Source organism: Loxodonta africana, chromosome 14 (assembly GCF_030014295.1).
Source record: "Loxodonta africana isolate mLoxAfr1 chromosome 14, mLoxAfr1.hap2, whole genome shotgun sequence".
Lineage (NCBI taxonomy): Eukaryota > Metazoa > Chordata > Mammalia > Proboscidea > Elephantidae > Loxodonta > Loxodonta africana.
In genome coordinates, this window is record NC_087355.1 from 71450462 (window position 1) to 71473823 (window position 23362).

General features: G+C 38.7%; 1 protein-coding gene across 1 annotated transcript in view; it reads right to left on the reverse strand.

Moving 5' to 3' along the window:
* Positions 1 to 10528: 10528 nt before the first annotated feature.
* The window catches only part of HAS2 (hyaluronan synthase 2), a 28946-nt gene continuing 16112 nt past the window's right edge, over positions 10529 to 23362 (reverse strand). The window contains exons 3-4 of the mRNA XM_003408169.4: positions 13611 to 13712; positions 10529 to 12060 (exon numbers count right to left, since the gene is read on the reverse strand). Coding sequence (XP_003408217.1) covers positions 11131 to 12060; positions 13611 to 13712 — 1032 coding nt within the window. The 3' untranslated portion in view covers positions 10529 to 11130. The remainder of the gene's footprint in view (positions 12061 to 13610; positions 13713 to 23362) is intronic.

A 23362-nucleotide genomic window follows, 5' to 3' on the forward strand; every position in this document is an offset into this window, starting at 1 on the left:
CAGTGTTGCCTAAACTATGTTCTGCAGGATAAAAACGTTAATCCAGATTTTAAAAACATTCCCAGAGGAAAGGGTACCATACTCAAATAAGTGTGGGGATTTCTGGATGTGATGGTCTTCCCTGCAGAGAGCATCATAAAGTTCGTCAGTGCATTCAAGAGTTCTGAGAATTTCTGCAGTGAAGAAAACTGATGTACTCAACCTCTCCCAGACATGCCTCAGAAGAAAAAACCAAACCCATTGCCATCGAGTCGATTCTGATTCATAGCGACCCTATAGGACAGGGTAGAACTGCCCCATAGGGCTTCTGAGGAGCACCTGGTGGATTTGAGTTGCCAGCCTTTTCGTCAGCATCCATAGCTCTTAACCACTACGCCACCAGGGTTTCCATGCCTGAGAATAAAGAACCCCCTTTTTTTCACAGACAACCTTGCAAAGTCTTGGAACACTGATAGAGCAAGCTCTTACTGTATTATTAGTTCTTCCTTTTCCAACCACAAAGCCTGACATATAGTAGGCATTTAATAAATGTTGAAGATCAAAGGAGTACATCAATGAAGTCATATGAAATGAGTATTTTTTATGAACAAACTCGTCCTGTAACAATATTTTTTTTTTTTTCCGTAGAAATACACCTAACACACATTTATTGAGCTCCTTCTGTTTGAGAGGCTCCATGCTAGGTACTGAGGAACTCAGTGTCTAGAACAAGACAATAGTAACACAACATCACATGTGGAAGAAAAACAGCTAATGGCAACTCTGAAGTGCTCCAGAATAAAGAGGAAGGGTCAGCAAAGATTTCTGGAGAAGCTGATATCTGAACTGACACTTAAAGGACACATGAGAGTAAGGAGGTAGCTCTCCAAATATATATGCTGTGCATCTATAGGAAAGTCTGCATGCACCCTTCATTTAAACAATTATTAAGCATGTACAAACACAAAAAGATCTTATGCTTTGAGGACATCGTTACTGCCAGAAACATGTTTGTTAGATGAGAGGAGTAGTGTTATATTCCAGAAACCACGTAACTGGGTAACAGTTGTCAAGAATACTTACCAAATTACATCAAAGGAAAACACATACCATGAACCAAAATAGAAAATATAGCATTTACTGTTTAAGTTAGTAAGTTGAAATGCACAATTTTTGTAGGAGTTTGTACCTCTTGACTATAGGAATTTTAGTGAATTCTCTGCTACCCCATCTTTCTCACAACTAAAAAACAGCTTCTTACCTATATTTCCTGTTTTTTGAATTGATGAAACCCATACTGGCTTCTCTCCATAGTATAAGTTACAAACCTAGCCAGGAGTGTAGGTGTTCTTTATAAATGACAAGCTAGAATTTTACTTTTTTATAACTTTGATGCTATGACTGTTTCCCAACATCCACTGGGAGTTTCATTTCCTCACCCTTTTACTCAGTCCACAAATTTACATTGAGTGGGTGGTGAAAATGGTTAAGCGCTTGACTATTCTCCCAAAACTTGGCAGTTCGAGCCCTCTCAGAGGTGCCTTGGAAGACAGGTCTGGCAACCTACTTCTGAAAGGTCGCAGCCTTCAAAACCGTATGGAGCAGTTCTACCCTGCATACAAGGGTCACCACAAGTTGGAATTGACTAAACAGCAACTAACAACAACAACAATCCTGTGAGAAAGGTGCTAGGATCAGGGCAAGCAATCCTGAGGCAATGTCACACAGTACCTTCCCTCATGGAGTTTATTCTCTAGTGAGAGAAACAGATAGTAAACACAGCCTCATAGAGATGAAAATTTCAAAAACATAAGGACTAAGACATTCTGTAAGAGAATATATTAGAGAAAATGATGATGTTCAGGGAAGGCTTCCCTAAGGAAGCGATGCTTGAACTGAGGCTGAAAGAAAGAATAGGAGTTAGACAAAGGTGATGGGGGGAGGGAAGTGGGGTAGGAGGGGCTTATTGAAATGCCCACAGTAGGGCAGGAGCATGGTTGTTGGAAGAAGTCAAAGAATTCCTGAAGGCAGGCCTGATTTCTTATTTTTGAAATCCCAGCAAAGTCTGGCACATAATCACTTCTCAAAAAACCATTTGTTAAATGAATACCTTCACTGGGTATATAGTCCTCCAGGTGAAGACTTTCTCTTTCTGTCGGCTCTGGAGGAAGGTCCTTGTCCTCAATCTTCCTCTGGTCTAGGAGCATCTCCACACAGGAATCCCAGGTCCAAAGGACTCACTCGGCTCCCAGTGCTACTTTCTTGGTGGTATGAGGTCCCCATATCTCTGCTTGATTCTTTCTTTTATATCTCAAAAGAGACTGGCTTAAGAGACAACCTAATCTTGTAGATTGAGTCCTGCCTCATTAAAACAACTGTCCCTAATCCCACCTCATTATCATAGAAATAGGATTTACAACACATAGGAAAATCACATCAGGTGACAAAATGGTGGACAATCACACAATACTGGGAATAATGGACTAACCAAGTTGACACACATATTTTGGGGGACACAGTTCAATCCATAACATACCCCAAAGCTTATTCTGCAGCAAAGCTTCTAGAATGCTGCTATCTCCCTAAAAGAAGATTCATTTATTTTGAGTCATCCCTCCCTCCCTCCCTTCTTTCCTTGTTCCTTCAACTATTCCTTTGCTTATTTATCCAATTTTATTGAGCTATTGATTGAACATGCAATCAAGATGCATTGATAATTACTGGCGATTGGAATGTGAAAGTTGGAAACAAAGAAGAAGGATCAGTAGTTGGAAAATATGGCCTTGGTGATAGAAACAATGCTGGAGATCGAATGATAGAATTTTGCAAGACCAACAACTTCTTCATTGCAAATACCTTCTTTTGCCAACATAAACGGCGACTACAAAAAAAAAAAAAAAAAATTTTTTTTTTTTTATAAACATATGGACCTCGCCAGATGGAACACACAGAAATCAAATTGACTACATCTGTGGAAAGAGACAAAGGAAAAGCTCAATATCATCAGTCAGAACAAGGCCAGGGGCCGACTGTGGAGCAGACCCGTCAATTGCTCATATGCAAGTTCAAGCTGAAACTGAAGAAAATCAGAGCAAGTCCACGAGAGCCAAAATATGACCTTGAGTATATCCCACCTGAATTTAGAGACAATCTCAAAAATAGATTTGACACATTGAACACTAGTGACTGAAGACCAGATGAGTTGTGGAATGACATCAAGGACATCATCCATGAACAAAGCAAGAGGTCACTGAAAAGACAGAAAAGAAAGAAAAGACCAAGGTGCATGTCAGAGGAGACTCTGAAACTTGCTCCTGAGGGTCGAGCAGCTAAAGCAAAAGGAAGAACTGATGAAGTAAAAGAACTGAACAGAAGATTTCAAAGGGCCTCTCGAGAAGACAAATTAAAGTATTATAATGACACGTGCAAAGAGCTGGAGATGGAAAACCAAAAGGGAACAACACGATTGGCGTTTCTCAAGCTGAAAGAATTGAAGAAAAATTCAAGCCTCGAGTTGCAATAGTGAAGGATTCCATGGGAAAAATATTAAATGACACAGGAAGCATCAAAAGAAGATGGAAGGAATACACAGAGTCATTCTACCAAAAAGAATTAGTTGATATTCAACCATTTCAAGAGGTGGCATATGATCAGGAACTGATGGTACTGAAGGAAGAAGTCCAAAGTGCTCTGAAGGCACTGGCAAAAAACAAGGCTCCAGGAATTGATGGACTATCAATTGAGGTGTTTCAACAAACAGATGCAGCACTGGAGGTGCTCACTTGTCTATGCCAAGAAATATGGAAGACAGCTTCCTGACCAATTGATTGGAAGAGATCCATATTTACGAAAGGTGATCCAACTGAATGTGGAAATTATAGGACAATATCATTAATATCACACGCAAGCAAAATTCTGCTGGAGATCATTCAAAAACTGCTGCAGCAGTATATCGACAGGGAACTGCCAGAAATTCAGGCTGGCTTCAGAAGAGGATGTGGAACCAGGGATATCATTGGTGATGTCAGATGGATCCTGGCTGAAAGCAGAGAATACCAGAAGGATGTTTACCTGTGTTTTATTGATTATGCAAAGGCATTTGTCTGTGTGGGTCATAACAAACTATGGATAACACTGCAAAGAATGGGAATTCCAGAAGACTTAATTGTGCTCATGAGGAACCTTTACATAGATCAAGAGGCAGTTGTCCGGACAGAACAAGGGGATACTGATTGGTCTGAAGTCAGGAAAGTTGTGCGTCAGGGTTGTATTCTTTCACCATACCTATTTAATCTGTATGCTGAAAAAATAATACGAGAAGCTGGACTATATGAAGAAGAACGGGGCATGAAGATTGAAGGAAGACTCATTAACAACCTGCATTATGCAGATGACACAAGCTTGCTTGCTGAAAGTGAAGAGGACTTGAAGCACTTACTAATGAAGATCAAAGAGCACAGCCTTCAGTATGGATTGCACCTCAACATAAAGAAAACAAAAACCCTCACAACTGGGCAAATGAGCAACATCGTGATAAAGGGAGAAAAGATTGAAGTTGTCAAGGATTTCATCTTACTTGGATCCACAATCAACAGCCATGGAAGCAGCAGTCAAGAAATCAAAACATGCATTGCATTGGGTAACTCTGCTGCAAAGGACCTCTTCAAAGTGTTGAAGAGCAAAGATGTCACCCTGAGGACTAAGGTGCGCCTGACCCAAGCCACGGTATTTTCAATAGCATCATTTGCATGTGAAAGCTGGACAATGAATAAGAAAGACCGAAGAAGAATTGACGCCTTTGAATTGTGGTGTTGGTGAAGAATATTGAATATACCATGGACTGCCAAAAGAACGAACAAATCTGCCTTAGAAGAAGTACAACCAGAATGCTCCTTAGAAGCAAGGATGGTAAGACTGCATCTTACATACTTTGGACATGTTGTCAGGAGGGATCAGTCCCTGGAGAAGGACATCATGCTTGGCAGGGTACAGGGTCAGGGGAAAAGAGGAAGACCCTCAACGAGGTGGATTGACACAGTTGCTGCAACAATGTGCTCAAGCATAACAACGATTGTAAGGATGGCGCAGGACCGGGCAGTGTTTGGTTCTGTTGTGCATAGGGTCGCTATGAGTTGGAACCGACTTGATGGCACCTGACAACAACAACAACAAGGTACCATTGAGGATACAAAGATGATAAAGTCATAGCCTTGGCCACGAAAGTCTTTGAGTCTACCAGGGACATTATCTTTGGCATGAATATTCATAACACAAGGCAGAGGAAGTCTGGACTGCGTGGCAGATATAAAGTAAAATATCATGAGAATGAAGGAGAGAGAGATATCTCTCAAGTTGAGGTATTTGGGGAAGGATTCATGACAGAAATGGTAGTACAATTACGCCTTGACTAAAGGTTGGGGAAGGATTTTGACAAGTAGACATAGAGGTGGGAGGAGTGGAGGAAATCCATTCCAGGTTGAGAGCACGGTGTGAACACAGGTAAAAAAGAAGGACAAAGTGTGCTCAAGAAGGGGCAAAGAAATCTGGTTTGTTGGAACCATGGAAAATAATAAAATTTAAGGCCTGTAAGATAGATTATAAGCAGATAGGCACAAGCCTTGAGTGCTTTCTTAAAGATTTCATGCTTTTTTATCTTATTGACATTGGGGTGAAGTTAAATATTTGTATTCAGAGTTAGGCCTTAGAAGAATAATTTTGAAATAAATGTGGAAAATTCATAGAATGAAACAAAAATGGGGGGTAAGGGTAGAGGAGATATCTTCGATAGTTCAAGAGGTAAAGGAAGTTTTTATCAGGGTGGGATAGAAGAATTTGAGTTACGTGGAAAAGGTGGAATCAAATGGTTGGAGTGGCTAGCTGGATATGGGGTACATATAAGAAGATAGTGCTTGGGTGACTGGCTGGAGGTGATGCCATTCATTCACTAAGGATGTGACATGGGAGGCAAACTTGGAGGGAATATGATGAATGTAGTCAAGTTCCTGAGAGAACAATGCCAGTTTATTGCAAGCACACTCTGACCAAGTCATATTTCTAAACGTAATTGTGTATGTGGGGTGTTCATACACAAACCACCAAAAAGTAGTTCAGTTTCTGATGATGTTTGTGTCCTGTTCAAAAATATGGGCATATATTATTATCTATCAAATTTGATTTCAACTCATCATTCTAGTATTTCTCCTAGTTGGATGATGATCTATGATCCACCTTCAAACTTACTTTCTAGATTTAAGTCCCATTTCTTGGCTAAATATAACCTACACCTTAACTAAACTTGTTACTTCTGTTTAAAGGACCACATCACAAAATCACACCTCTATCATTTTACTTATAATTATTCCTTCCACCTGGAAAGTTCTCAGTTCCCATTCAAATTTGCCCATTCTTAAAAAATCACCCCAACCCCACACTATCATGAAACATACCTTTACAGAGTTAATTTCATGTGTTCCTTCCCTGTTTTTATATTCCCATGCCAGTCTTTATACTCCTGTTATTCTGTTTTGCCTTAAATCTTTGTGTAATTACCATACCTCTTACTGAATTATAAGCTCTGAGTATAAAGAAAATGTACACTTCTCCACTTTTTGCCCATGACAGGTGCTAATTCAACTTAATTCAAAACATATCTGCCAACATCCATGTGGTTGTTGTTGCTAGCTGCAGTGGAGTTCATTTAGACTCACAGCGACCCCGTGTTACAGAGTAGAGCACTGCCCCATAGGGTTTTTTTGGCTGTAATCTTTATTGGAGCTGATCTACAGTCTTTGTCGTGCAGAGCGGCTGGGTGGGTTTGAACCCCCAAACTTTTGGTTTAGCAGTCTAGCACTTACCCTGGTGCCACCAGGGCCAACATCCATAAATTATATTAAAAGTAGAAATGTTCTGTAGGAGAATACAAATGTGTTAATTGACAGCTGTCTTAGAAATTATACTTAGCCTAAAGGGAGCAATATAAGATACTGGACTGGATCAACACTTCTTCTTCTTTTAACATGTGTACAAATCATCTGAGGATCTTGTTAAACACAGATTCCTGGTCCCGGCCCCAAAGATTTTGATTCATTGTGTCTGGGGTAGGATCCATGAATTTGCATTTCTAACAAACTCCCAGATGCTGCTAATACTGCTGATGCCGCTGGTCTGTGGACAACATATTCAGTAGCATTGGCTTTGGGGCTAAGTTTGTCATCAGAATGCCTGGGCTTAAATTCCACCATTTACTGGTTTATTGAGCCTCTTTAAGCTTCAACTTCCTCAGCTATAAAATGGAAATACTAATGGTACCTTTTGGAGCCCTGTGTGGCGCAGTGGTTAAGTGCTACAACTGCTAACCAAAAGGTCAGCAGTTTGAATCCACCAGCTGCTCCTTGGAAATACTTTGGGACAGTTCTACTCTGTCCTATACGGGTCGCTGAGTTGGAATCGACTGGTCAGCAATGGCTTATGTTTAATGGTACCTTTCAGGACTGATAGGAGAGCTCAAACAGCTAATCCATAAAACACGCTCTGGCAGCACCTGTCTCATACTGGGCATCAACAAGACTGGGTTTTAGCAAGAGTATTTATTATTACAAATAAGGAAACAAACTCCTCAAGGGCAGTTGTTCAACTACATCTTCAGGCCAGATCTGGCTTACTGCCTGTTTTGGTAATGTCAGTGAACTAAGAATGGTTTTCACATTTTTAAATGGTTAAAAAATATTAAAAGAGTAATGCCTTGTAACACGTGAAAATGATGTAAGATTCAAATTTCAGTGTCCATAAAGTTTTATTTGCACACAGCCACACACATTCAATGATGTATTATCTACGGCTGCTGTTTGCTACAACAGAGGAGTGGAGCAGTCACGACAAAGACTATGTGGCCAGCGGGCCTTAAGGTACAGACTAGCCGGCACTTTACCATAAAAGATTGCTAACCCGTAATGTAGCAGCAAGTGACTTTATCAGTGAATTACTGGAACTAGAATCATCAATGTTTCTGTTGTCTACTGCGGCAATAATGTTCAGTGGCTATAGTTTATTATAACGTAACTACCAAAGTACTAAAGGATTCTTAAATACCAATGATAAAAGAGGGATGGGAAAATAAGACAAATTTGAGGGATAAGTGGTAAAATAGGATAATTAGCATCAAAGCTCCCCAAACCAGGAAATGCTATTAGATGTCCCAACCCACTTTTTTAAAAAAAACAATAATATTTATTGTCCTTTTTTCTCATCATAAAAGCAATACATGTTTATGGTATTTGGAAATACAAAAATGTATACAGTATATAAATCGGTCATATTCCCAGTATTAGAGATAACCACGTTTAAACATTTTTTTTTTTTTTACAAAATTGGGATGTTACTGTACAAAATGATAGTATATTTTTAATGTAACATTTCTCCAATATCCTCATATCATCTCTGAAAACATCGTGTTTAATGGCGAATGATACTCCATTGTTTGGTATGCCATAATTCATTTGATTATTGCCCTCATTATTGGCAATTTATTCAGGTTTTTGTTATTATATGTAAATAATGCTGTAATAAACAAACTTGCTTATAATTTAATGCAAATCTGTGATGTTTTTTCTGCTATGATAAATTACCATAATAAAATAACTTTTTTCTAAATGTGGGCTGCTTTCAAGGGCAGTGGAAGAAAGAGAAGTTTGGAGACAAATGGGAAGAAAGTAATGTTAATTGGGACAGAACTAGTCTCTCTCTCTCTCACATACCAATTTTTGAGATTTCTACCTTAAGATAAGTAACATTATGTGACTTATGTTACCTCTGATCGACCACAATTTTTTTTTTTTCCCCTATATACCCCATTCTTAAGCCTATACCATTACAATCAGGAAAACATAGCATTGTTTTGTTTTAAATTCCCCCTTCCCTTAGAAAAAAAGGCAGTGATCTTATCAAAAATATTTTATTTACAAAAGAATCAATTATACTATACATCCTATGCTGGAAATACATTGAATAATTGCTAAAATAAATACAGGCAATTAATTCAACCTTTTAAAAGAATGAGAGAATTTGACATTTGAATGTTATCAAAGCTTAACTTAGAACATAAATAGTTAAAAAGGCAAACTCAAGTTTTAGTCTCGTTTATTGGCATGGCGTGTTTGTTTCCCACAAGCTCTCTGGTTATTGAGAGTCTGAGTTTCACAACGTAATGTACGTGTTTGTACTCCGAAGGTAGAACGTGCAGCTTTTTCTTAGGCAGGATTATTGTAACACGGATATCTGCACAAAAAGGACACAGAAAGGCTGGAAGCACATTGCTGAACGCTTCCCCACCTGTATCTGCTTCACCACAATGCTTTTCATGCAATTATTCATGTTCTCTAATTGTGTTTTTAACCAGGTCTACACAGCACCAGCTACAAGGCAAGACTGGTTGTTTCAAAAGCCCAGCTGGAGAGTTGGGGCCATGGAGTAATTAAATCAACCAAGTTCAGAGTGCCTGGCTCATCAATTTTTATATGTGCCAATTCTTAATAGAGCTATTAAACCTTGATATCATTTCTACTGTGTAAACATATTTATATTAGGCCAAGTACAGGAGAGATGAAGCAATTATCTGTATAATTCAGAAGAAATTCTCCCTGGGAAGTAAAAGAGGGCACTTGGAGTTTGAATTTGCCAATTTTGAATCTACTTGCTTTACATTTATTATAATTTATCCGATTTTCCCACGTAAACCTCATATCTAACAAGTAAAGTGTACTGGCAAACTGAAAAAAGGTAAAACACGTTCGATACACAGGCAGGATCTGGAGAATTCAGGCCATGGAACAAAACTTTCGATGAACTGCATTGTGTGTGTCCAAATTATATAGATAATTTTTTCCATTTCCCATTTTACTTGGCCTGGGACAACACTGACAGAATGGCCAAAGATTATTCATCTTTAATATGCATGTTTTGTCCAGTGCTGCATTCTAGGTGTCTTTTTTTTTTCTCCCAAGAATTAGCATTCCCTTTTATCTTGTGAAAAAATTGCACTTTTCTACCCCTTTGGCCTTGATTTTCAATTCTTTTTGTACACTCAAGAATATACCATATTTTTACGCTAATAACACACGCCTTCTTCATTTGTTTGCCAACTATGCCCTCCCCCCACAAGGTATTTTCATAAACGAGCTATGCTAATTTTTTTATAGCAACATTTAAAAAAAAAATTGGCATAGCAATGCTTATGATAATGCCTTATGGGGGAGGTCATGGTGGGTAAACAAATGTAGAAGACACCCATTATTTGCTTAAAATATAGTACTTTTACTCCCAAAGTATGACAGTTATATTGGCCTTTTCTAAAAGAAATGGAAAAAAAAAAAAAAAAAGTTAAAATATTCAAAGTTTAAATACTTTTTCACAGAAATAAACTATTCAATTTTGAAAGTTAGAGAGAGAGAGAAACATTTTATTCTTTCTAACATGAACAACATGATTCAACCAACCTTCACATTTTGGGCAGGATTTTTTTTAAGTATAAACTTTTCAAGACCTATTTTATTAAAAAAAAAAAAAAAAGGAAGAACAAGTATATTTTGGCAGAGAAGTGAAATATAGAATATGCAAAATTTGTTTTAAAAAATTGGCATACAAAATTTTAAAACACAGTACAATTATATAAAAATACAGCACAGCCAATGGCCTTTAAAATTTCCTTTGGCATTTCATTTGGTAGAGTTAAACATAAAATCCTTCCTAAAAAAAAAAATTAGCTATCAAAACAGTCCATAAGTTAGGTTGTATAGGTTGAAAGAACTTTTCCTTGAGTTTCTAAAATCCTTTTCTTCCATGATAACCCACATAAAGCATGGCTAGTGAGGTATATAGGGCAAAACACTGTCAGGCTGATGCACAGTAAGGAAAAAGTGCATAAACAAAGAAGTCATCCCATTTCCATAGGGATAAAAGGCTAAATCTGAGTTTCTTCTTGTTTGATGTATCATTTTACTTTGGCAGAATCAAAATAAACCCATAGAAATGTCTTTGTTCAAGTCCCAGCAGCAGTGATATGTCTCTTTTGGTGGCATTATCTGATGCCACAATATTGTCCAGTTCCTAGGGGAACCAAGGTGTTGTGTGTGTCTGCAAACGTCAAACAATGGAAGATCATACATCAAGCACCATGTCATACTGTTGCCCCTTCTTCCGCCTGCCACACTTATTGATGAGAACCACATACAGCGTCAAAAGCATGACCCAATAGCATGCATAGAGTAATGTTCCAACGATTAGAACGGTCTGTTTGGATTCTGAAAATGGCTTTTTAGATTCTTTATAAATGGTGAAAATCACACCACCCAAGAGGATTGTAAACCAAACTGATACTGGAATGAGTCCTATGAAATTAACAACGATGGTTTTCCTTCCAGATGTGCCCCACCCAGCTTTGTTTATGGTTGCGATCGCAAACATCTTGGCAGGAAGTAAACTCGACATGTATAATACTGAGTAGAGGGACATGAAGACCATGACGATATTTCCTCTAAGGCAGCTGGCAAAGGATGATTTTATGAGACCCACTAACTGGACAGTTAATAAGAAGAGGAGGATATTCCAAAGTTTTCCCCGGTAGAAGAGCTGGATGACTGTGGCAATGAGAAAGAAAGGAAAGAATCCAGTGATCACCGCTTCGTAGGTCATCCACAAGTGGTGTTTGTGAAACCACATGGCATTGTACAGCCACTCGCGGAAGTAGGACTTGCTCCAACGGGTCTGCTGGTTTAACCACCTGAGATACTCTATAGGTGTTTCAGTAAGGCACTTGGATCGAGCTGTGTATTTTGTGGCATAGCCCAGACTCAGCACCCGGTTCGTTAGATGCCGGTCATCACCAAAACTACATTGGCTGCCCATAAATTCCTGATTGTACCAGTCTTCTACAAATTCGTGGAGCAAGGAGTTTCTGTACATTCCCAGAGGTCCACTAATGCACTGGACGCACCCAAAATACGACTGACAAGCTCTTTCTATGTTAAAAGCCATCCAGTATCTCACACTGCTGAGGAAGGAGATCCAGGAATCATACTTGTTTAAAATCTGAAAAATAATAAATAAATAAATGAATAAAGAAACAAATAAATGTTAAGCTTTACCCCAAAATAACCAACAAAACCTGTAGCATCCTGAGGTTTGTTATTTTATCCTTCTATTTTGGCTTCCTTGCTCTTTTTGACATGGTTTAATGCCGTTTTCTCTGATTCTGTATTGCTGCTGTTATGTGCCATTGAATCAGTTCCAATTCATAGAGACCCTATTGGACAGAGTAGAACTGCCTCATAGGGTTTCCAAGGAGCAGCTGGGGGATTTGAACTTTTGGTTAGCAGTGAGCTCTTGACCATTGAGCCACCTAGATTAATTTGCTAACTTGTTGTTGTGTGTGTGTATTTGACAGGGACCCTTTGATGGTATTTTTTATTTCTTCTTCAAACCCTCTGTTCTCTTTTTGCTGTTATAGTTTTTATTCTTGTTATTTTAGCATATTATAATAACGAGTTTTTAGACTTTAGTTCTCAGTCCTCAAATTCTTTTCCCAGATACTCTTTCCTAGAAGGTAATTTAAGTCCTACTGTCTCCTATTCTGCTTACATTCCAGCTCAACCACTTCTTGCCTGTTTTCCTTCTCCTTCCTCCACGCTTTTCTGCACCACCAGTGATAACAGGGTTTGCTATGGCCTTCCAAAACTTCAGTCCTGAAATGATGTTTTCTACATGAAATTTATTAGGTTTCTCTTGGCAATATTCCTTGAATTCTCCCTTCTGTCTCACTTTGTTTGGTTTTCATGTAGACCTCGCACATTTTCATTCTTTATATTGCCAGGCTATTTCTCTGTCCTCTGTAGTGTGTTTTCTTTGACTTTACTATCATCATAGACAAACAGCAACAAAATACATTTTTAATTCAATGTTCCCATGTGCTTTTTACTTTTTGCTAAAATCTGATTTCACATTTTCAAGGGACTCCCTTTAATCTTCACATCTTTTCATCTATTTATTTTTCTATCCCCCAAATTACAAATTACCTTCGTTGATATTTGTTTCATTGTTTCTCCATTGGTAGAAAATTATGAGTCATCTTATGGACCCCAATATGTAGGTGTTTCTTTGCCTTTCTCGCTAGTCTGAACTTTAGTTGCTAAATTCTTCATTTGTTTTCTAATTTGGGTTTTTTGATCCATCACATATCTGCCACTTTTTAAATACATAGGTAAAGGATACGGAATCCATTCCATGCCATAACTTCCATTTTATTACCCTCCAAGTAAATGAATTTTTAACATCAAATTTTAGCAAAACATTAAGTTATCACTCAGAGAGGTATGGCAAAAATAATTACACCTTTATTTATGTTGATTATAACTTATCTGTCCCTACAGACATGCATTTTATTCCTGAATTAAGTAAGGAAAGCATTTCAATCTGGACAGATGAAGAGGCAGTGCAGTGGGTACGAGGCACATTCTAATGTGTCTCCAATACAAAACACAATACCTGGTACAGAGTTGGTGCATAATATATATGTGTTCAATTAATGAATAAGAATTAGTGCTACTAAAAGTGTCTGTTGCAAAAAGTAAAGACATATGCACCTGGACATCTCCTCCAACTCCTCCAACCATAGGGTCTTCTTCTAAAACTTTAACCATCTCCACAGATGAGGCAGGGTCCAACATGGTATCTGAATCACAAACCTACAAAGAACACAGTAGAAAATGAGTTAAAGAAAAGGCAAACTATGAGTGTATGCCATACCACCAAAATTGGGCATAGATATTATACCCTCAGTCTTACTGTCATGAAGCCTCAGTAAGCAAGTATCACAGGGATGACAGAGGGTTTAATTATATCATGGCTAACACAAAGAGCCTGTCTTTAGCACACTCAGTGTTTACATTAATAACATTGTTGGTTGGGACAGCTGAAGCGATGTGCCAAGTATGTCATGTAAGGTGACCAGCTTGTCCTAGTTTTCCAGGGACATCCCCAATTTTAGCATCGAAAGTCCCACATCCTGAGAAACACCCCAGTTGTGGGCAAACTGGGACCCCAGATATCTTTTTTTTTTTTTTTTTTCCCTTCCACTGTCTTAAATAAGGCTTTTAGACAACTTGCCCTTAAGTTCTGAATGATGATGAGGAAATTCTATAACAATATTGACAGTAGTGTGTTTCACAATTCTTTTTTTCCATTTTAATATGATGAATAAAAGAAGGGAGACCAATGATTCCACTGATTGTTGTGTAGTTAAGCAGCAAGACATTCAGGTGTCCTTGGCTTAGCAGATGATAATGCACCACGAAAAGAACTAGAATGACCTTCAGAACACCCCATTTCTCTAGAGCAGAAAAGTATTTATCTAGGTCGTTGGATTTAAAAGCAGATGTAATTACCCTTAAGCCATTCTAGACACGCCAATTGCTGTTCTTAAAAACAACTTTTATATGAGTCAAAAAAAAGCATTTCTGAAACCGAACCAAATAAAACCTCAATTATTACTGGAATTCATCAGAACCAGGGATAGCCATTCTCTAGACAAGTCATTGCTGATAAACCCCTGACAGGGGCTCAGGAATCTAGGGCTGTGAGATTAAGAAGGTAGACAGTACTTCTCTTTCCAACCTAACTTCTGAACTAGTTGAAAAACAAAACTAAAGAATAAGTCAAATGTGAAACCAAAATATCGTCATTGTATCGATAAAGCTGATATGGAGAATATGGCTTACGTCTGTGAAGTGAGCCTCATAATTCTGTTCTCCAGTCTTACATAGTCCCAAAGAGAAGGCAGAACCAGCCTCATCCAGTAGATCTGGAGCCTACCCCTTGAAAATGTATGGCAGAGGCCTGCTCCTTGGGGACGGAGAGGCTAGGCTATACCTATTGGACCCTTCTTCCAAACTCACCAATCAGATTAAGTTACTCCTCTCCTTTTGGCAAAGAAATGAGACAGCTAGGGCCCAGGGAGTCTCCACCTGTGTGTGGTGTTTCCTCCACATGATCACAGGGACAACTCCAGGGTAGACAAGAAGTGCCCCATCTCCAAAGCTTCCTAATCAGACATCACATTCTTTTCTACTAAATGCGGCAAGGCCTGAGAATCCTCCAGGCAACAGTTATAAACTGACCAGAGTTGGCAGGTGATGAACCAGTTTGACACCCCCATCCAGACAATGAATGACATGATTGGCGGAGACTTGGGAGTTATTTGCAGTTCTGCCATTTAGTCTGGCTATGCTGCTTGAATTTGATACAGATTTAACCTACTTATTTACATCAGAAGTAACTGAACAGTTCTCCAAACTACTCTTTATAAAACTCTTTATAATAAGGTTTGATGCACCAGTTATAAATTAAAATAAAACAAAAGCAATGTGTAGAATCATAACTCTAAGAGTTGAAGGGGGATTTATATGTTTGTGGAAACATATACACCTGACGGTGTAGCGGTTAAGAGTCTGGCTGCTAACCAGAAGGCTGGCAGTTAGAAACTACCAGGCACTCCTTGGAAACTCTATGGGGCAGTTCTACTCTGTCCTTTAGGGTTACTATAGGACTACAAGTTGGAATCAACTGGAGGGTAATGTTTTTTTTTTTTTTAAATATGTATGTAGCATGAATCCCTCCCATTGTTAGCTGGAAACCCCAACCTTTCTAAAAAGTGCACCTACCTTTTTCTTTTTTTTTTTAATTAATAGTTTTTTTCTTCTGAAAAGGTTATATGTTAATGAAAAAGTTAATGAAAATAATTTAAATGCATTATTGTAACTTATGACTTAAGAAGTATATCAGGCATTTGTTTGTAAAAAGTGAACCTATCGCCCCTCCAGATATAATTAATGATCATAAATTTGGGGTTAATTTCTGAACGTTTTCTTTTGTTTTTCTTATTTAGAAGCATGCGCACGTGCGCGTGCACACACCCACACATTTAATTGGTTTTCCGCATTCCATTTTGGTTCAAGATGGTCTCATTTATTTTAGAAAAAATAATAAGAGGCAGAAAGCTAGGCATTAGTTTTTCCTAGTAGAAAATGTTGCTGTTGTTAGGTGTCAAGTTGATTTGGACTCATAGTGACCCTAAGTGACAGAGTAGAGCCACTGAATGGGTTCAAACTACAAGCCTTTTAGTTAACAGCCTAACACTTAGACCAGGGCTTCTTATTTTTTTTTTCTTAAAGGACTCTGCTAATTCTCGGATATGTACCCAAGCGTCCCAAGCCAGAGGAGTCTAGCAAATTCCTCCAAAAGTGATGCTTTGCCTCTCCCACGACTGGTCTATCACTGGTTTGTATGGCTACAAGCTGGGCAGGAGCCCTGTAACGAGGGTACAGAAAGGTGAAGGCACAGATCCAAACCACCTTTAGAATTCAGCATCCTGAGAGTGCATGGCCACACCCACCACCTCTATTGATTTAACTTGGGAAAGGTAAAACCAAAAAGCTAAAATAAGACTAACGACAACAGGAAGGGAGCAGTCCAGAATTAACGTTTAAATAACTCCTCCTGCTTGCAAGCACAGCAAGCCAGGGGAGCTGCCTCTTTGAAATGACTAAACTCCAACCACATATCTGAGGTTCTGTACACTTAAACTAGTGCCTGATCCTCACAATTTCCAGCAGCGAAGTGCCAGAAGTTCTCTCAGAGAGATTGTTCCCGAGGAGGACTTCGCCTGGTGAGAAGGGAGAGCTCTCAGAAATCTCTTGGAAACGGGTTATCGCGGGATTTGAGAGCTTTAAAGACATCCCACTTCTGGAAGCTGTTTGGTGATAGAGCGCCAACTCTAAAGCCACTGTCTATGACAGACTGTAAAAACATATGTCTTCATCGACAGACCAGCATTTACTTAGTAGAGTGTAAAGAGTGTAACTCTAGCCCTTCTTAAAATCAGCGGAGACAGAATTTCTAGTGTCTCCTCACCAATTAATACCAAGTATATAATTTCATGAATGTTGGCTATTTAGCTCTGGGCTGGAATCTTTCAGAGACATAACACCAGTTCTGCAGAGCTTAGCTTCACGTAGGGAAAAACTACAGGACATGATTCGCACACGGGAAACAATTAGAGAACAAATCAAAAAATGATATTCTGGCCACACTGAGTGTATCCTTTGTACTTTGTTTAAACCACATGATCACTCACCACGAGATTTCTCACTAAGAGATACGGAAGTCGCCAATTTTTAAGTAAAATAAATGGAAAATGTCAAGAGAAAAAGACTTCATAGCAAGGAACCAGCTCTCTCCTTAAACACAGGTTCATCAACTGAAGCGCAGAAGACTATCACCCTTCCTTCTTCACTTTTCCAGCCAGCAGTTAGCACAACACACCCTCATCCTCCCTATAGTCTAAAACAGTTGCTAGCAAGCTACAGCCTGCAGGCGAGTCTGGCCTGCCACCTGTTTGTACATAGCACATGAGCTAAGAATGTTTTTTACATTTCTGAATGGCTGAAAATAATCAGAAAAGGAATATTTTGTTACATATGAAAATCATATGAAATTCAAATTTTAGAGTCTGTAAATAAAGTTTTGTTGGAACCCATCGGGGCTCCTTCATTTACATACTGTCTATGGCTGCTTTCACACTAAGACAGCAGAGTTGAGTAGTTGTGATACAGCCCACAAATCCAAATGTTTACTGTCTGTCCCTTTACAAAGTGTGCTGGCCCCTGGTCTAAAATAATTGGTCAGAGGAAGAGGGTTCTACTTTCATAAAAAGAAAATGGAAATTAAATATGTTTTCAGCACCGATTTTAACGCCTTTTTTTTTTTAAAGTTGCCTCCATCTTTGTGTGTCCTAAGTAGCAGTAACTGCATAATAAGCATAAAATATTAATGAACTGGATTTTCTTTAGCCTAGATTTGACCTATTCTAAGAACACGTGTCCTCAGAATCAAGAAGCCTAGATTCAATTCTTGATTTCTGTAACTGATTATCTCTATGGTCTTTAACAAATCATTTACCTACCTTCCTTATATGAGACTAAAAAAAAAACACTGCTTTTGATTTGATTCTGACTGATAGCAACCCTGCAGGACAGAGCAGAACTGCCCCTTTGAGTTTCCAAGGAGCGCCTGGTGGATTTAAACTGCCAACCTTTTGGTTAGCAGCTGTAGCTCTTAGCCACTATGACACCAGGGTTTCCTCATATCAGACACGGCATATAAAAGTACTTTGTGAATCATAAGGGACTGTAGAGATGTATATGAATCGGAATCGGCTCCATGGCAATGGGTTTGGCTTTTTGGTTTGGGTAGAGATGTAAGCCACTAGTATTAGGTAATAAGCCTTGAATCTGTTATACTCCCTAAGTAATCCCACACCAAAAAGTTCATGACAATCATTAAAGAGCCTCATTCAAAGGAATATGGCAACTGATTACATATCAAGCGAGCCATGGGGCTCCTTTGTCTATATCATTCCTGTACATACCAACTTATCTCACTGGTCTTATACAGTTAATCTACACCTCACAACAATTTAAATAAAAATCCCTCCAGAAATATTGTTATTTCTTCTAGCATGTGCCTTTCAAATTTTAAGACAAAAGCCAAAAGTCTCTATGTTTCACTTTTTTAAACATCTTTCCTTTCAGACTGACTGGTGGTCCCTCCTCCACACACATATGCACTCTCACCGTGTCAATAGGGATTAAGAGCCAACCCAGAAAGAGGAAATCTTAATTACTCCAGCTGCCTTCAATGAGGAAACAGGCTGAAAATAAATCAAGACCCCTTTTGTTGCAACTGCCTTCACTCTTTCCCTGCTTATAAGGCTCAAACCTGTCTTAGCCTTGACCCTTCATCTTAAGCTTGACCCACTGAAACTATTTATTTCTAAAGTGAGTGGAATTTACTCTTGGTCATGACCTGCTACCCAGTTTCCCTGCCACAACTTAACCACATAGTAAATGGAAAGTCCCTCCTCCTTCCATGTCTTTAATGAAAAGGGGGTAGGGTTCAGAACTAAAATGTTCACAAACGCTAGTTATGTACTAGCCAACACAAGATAATGCCAATCTTCCTGAACCCCTAACAGTACAGCGTCAGGGTAAATGCAGCTGAAAGGAAAAGAGTCTAATTCTAGTCTACCATTTACCCATTATGTAAATCTGGACTAGCTTCTTAACCTTGGACTCCTTACGTCACCACCCTAAGCCTCCGTCCATCATGTAAAAAATAATGGTTAATCATCTTTACCTCCTAAGTTTTTAATAATGATTAGCTATGCTTAATAGTAGCTAGCTCTTAATAATTGTTCAATAAATGGAAGTCATATATACTAAGAAGTCAAAAACCAAATCCAGAGGCACAAACACAGGACACTAGTCCAAGGACAGAGAGGGCTCTTCCTATTATTACTACAAATGCACTATGACTTACCATTAGAGCAGGAAACCAAAGCCTAGCCCAATACCGTGTACAAAGGACCCAACACACTGAAATTAAACAAGTTGAACTCTATAGTAAGCAATGTAAATGTCCTTAGGTTGGGTTATTTGCTAGAGAAAATAATAAAGTAATTAGAGCTCTGTGGATGATTATTTTTCATGTATGGCGTGGAATGTATCGTTGGTGTAAAATGCGTAAAAGTTCATCATATAGCAAAGGGTAGACCCTGGACCTATAGAAACTTACACAAGTTCCTTGCATCCAAATTTGACTTGTCCTCTCTCTGTCCTTTGACACTGGAGCTGTTCAATGTGATACTGATTAAAACAAGGATATAATCTTTGGTTTAGGAGGGACATGAATGAATATGTCAATTCTGCAGTTTTTTTTTTCTTCTTGTCCCTGTGAACTGTGCTATCTGGAGAAAAATGGTATATGTCCCAGATAATTTGTGTGGCACTATACACATGTGGCAGATGGGGAAACCAATGAATTAGGATATAAAATAACCTCCACAACAATAGGACACTGCATACAACTTGAAATTTCTCATATAGCCAGTCAAAAGTTCATAGTGTATGGTCATTAATCATATTACAACAAACCTATAGGACCTTATCAATATTAGCATGATACTCTCATAAAACAATTTTCTTGATTTTCTATTTATTTGTACTCTGAATCAATGGGATTTATACATAGGCTTACAGCTAAGCTTACCAGCCTTAGATTAAGTCATATATCTAACTGAAGGTACAAATACAAAATCATAAAATCTAACATGTTTAGAGCTTCGAAGACTTTGAAGTTAAGACCATTACAGAATGGAGAGGAAAAACAATGCCCTCAAAGGAAAAGAAAGATAATCTTTCCTCTTTGGAGAGGGCGGGCATTGGAAGGATGATCCTCTCTTATGGTAATTTGGTTTATGGTACAAAAAAAAACCTCAAACCAAACCACTGCCCTGGAGTCAATCCTGACTCATAGCAACCCTGTGTGAGTTGCTATGAGTGACGGTTTATGATACAGGCTTTCAAATTAAGCCAATGGGAAGCCCCTCAGGCTTCTACAATATAGATACCTAAGCAATTTGGAGCTTCTTTGTTGCTCTTTTTAAAGGAATTGGGAAGACATAAGCCCTTATTTGGTAGAATATATTATCCAAATTGTTAGAAAATAATTCCTGCCTTCAGCCAACCTAGTATCTCTTCCAAGCACTAAGCTGAAAAAAAAAGTTGTTTGGATATCCTTTTTTCCTCTTTGGGAAGGCTTAACCAGGAATGAAAGTTACAGAAGGTGCCAAGCAAAGGTGACAAGGCAACTGGAAAAGTGGGAAACCAAATGTTGTCACCTTTAAGGCCTAAGCCATGAAACACTCTTATTCCAAATGGTTGGAATTCTCCTTCTAAACAAAAAAAATCTTGAAAGCCCATAAGGGTGGCTCTTTAAAAAAAGGGGGGGGGGGGCGTAGGGGTTTATGATAATCAACAACCCAACCTTGAGGGAGGGGACAGATTACAAATCAAAGTGAGAAATGCAGTAGTAACTGATAAATGAAAAGAAAATTCTGATAGCCCTTTTTGCTTTGTTTTGATCCCACTCTAGCAGAGACTTGGAATGTTCTTGGAAGGATATTGGTTGTCAGAGAAATTAAAACAGTACTGAGTATAGTGCTAAACTGGGAGGGACCTTTTAGAAATCTCTGTTCTACCAGTTCAATTGATTGATGGCGATAGTAAGTAAGCAACAGAGCTGGATTTAGAATTCAGGTTTCTCCATTTTCCATTAAGCATCCTCTTAATCTTATCCTCCAAAACGAGGGATACAGAGAAACACGTAATATTTTTAACATCAGCCTTGAGTAAATTTCCATTGTTTAGGCTTCCTACACAGAACAAGGACCAGTCAAATGTTATATACAATTACGTTCTTCTCACTAGAAGAATTCCATATACCTGGGATGCTGCCAGATTAAATTAATAATAACGTTGCCCCCTATAGTTTTCTCTTTTGGGAAATGTTCATACTTATTACATATTTTCTATCTGTGAAATCCCTAATGCACACATTGTTTTTTTTTTTTTTTTGTGACATATACTGGTGGCCACTGAAGGTGTTATAGTCATATTCAGAGATAGAAGAGATGAATAAAAATATTATATAAACTAGATCTCGAAAGGTATTTAAAAAGTCTTCTGATATTGTCAAGCAAGAAAAAATAACATGATACAAAACAGTAAACATAATAAAATCCCAAAATTGTTTTAAAAGTAGGGAAAAATAAAAGAGCATACACTGGAAAATGTTAAACTTGATAATCTATGGGTCATGTATTTGTTTAAGATGCTTTCAATTTTGCTCACTGTGCTGTTCTACATTTTCTAAATGGGCTACTATAACCCAGCCACTTCTTGTTGAGTTGATTCCAGCTCGTGGCATCCACATGTGTGTCAGAGTAGAACTGGGCTTCATAGCGTTTTCAATGGATGATTTTTGGAAGTAGATTGTGAGGCCTTTCTTTTCAAGTGCCTGTGAGTGGACTCAAACCTCTAACCTTTCAGTTAGCAGCCGAATGTGTTAACTCTTTGTACCATGCAGGGACTACAGAGGCTCTGTAAACATGTATTACTTTGGTAAGTAGAAAAGTGAATATAAATATTATTTTGAAGAGGTAAGCAAGACTTTTCTCCTACCTTATGCAAACAGATCAGAATCTGTCCTTTTTCAGGGGATGGGGGGAGAAGTCTCTCTAGAAAATACTTTTATTCAGAATTAGGAAAACCTTCTTCATTCTCCTCTTTATTTCTCATTCACTTTATGATCTTTTCTCACTTTGTTATTTTTTTTTCTAATGTGTGTCTGAAAGTGGTCACCAGCATCATCAGATAAATTTGCTATCACACCGGTTTTCTCCTAGGATAGAGTTCCCCTCAGTATTCCACGCCAACATTTAATTATTTGAATAGCAAAAGGCTGAGACAGTAGCCATGGAGAAGCCTAGAGATTAAAGCTGAGAAAGACTAAGGGCGAGGTAGCAACTGACCAAGACTTATTCCAGAGAAGACAGAGAGAGCAGACCTAGAGGACCCAGGAGCGTAGGTAGAAAGGTCACGCTTGAGCCAGGAAATCAGGCTGGGTAACCTTGAAACTGTAAGCAGGAGAGAGTAAAGAAGATCATGACAGCATTCAGAACGAGTAATTCTGATTTTCTCTTCAGAAGACAGCAAGGTCATCTGTTAGTAGTTAAGGAGGGAGGCGCTTGGGTAGGGCCCTGGGAGAGTGGTGAAGGTATGAAATAATAGATCATGAGAGCAATAAGGAAGACATCTATTCAAAATCAACTGAAGAGTCATGACCAGCGCCAAGGACCCAGCTGCAATTTGAAATCAATCTTTTTGGCCATCTCTGCACAGTTAAGCAGTATTCCCCAGCCAGGTCAGCATGTGCGTGAGAAGACAGTCCATTCCCCTGCCCCAGTCCCCATGTCTCTAGTGTATTGCACTTGAACTTTGCTTCCTTCCTCCTCTAACCAATTTTCACTCCAAGTCTGATCACTTGTAATGCTTAGTAGCCAACACTCTTGTCTTCCTCTCCCTGTTGTCTTTATGTGGCTTCTACTCTGCAACTTTTGAACCCTGGGTCTGTCAGAATAGAAGATGAGAGAGTGTTAGGTTGAACCTTTTGATACTGCCATTTTTGTAGGTCCACAATGACTAAATATCTGAGGATTTGATGAGGGATGGCAAGATGGAATTAACTGGTTTGAGAATGAGAAAGGTTTGATATTCTCCTTTGAGTGCTTGCAACTGACTACAAGTCCCAGGAGGTGCCAGAGCCTTGCTAACAGCCACGGTTCAGGTCAGTGTATTCAGAAGCTTCCCCCCTGAACAAAGGCAAGTTCTCAATCCTGCTTAACTGTGTAAGGAGACTAGGGCTCTCATAGGAAGCTTAC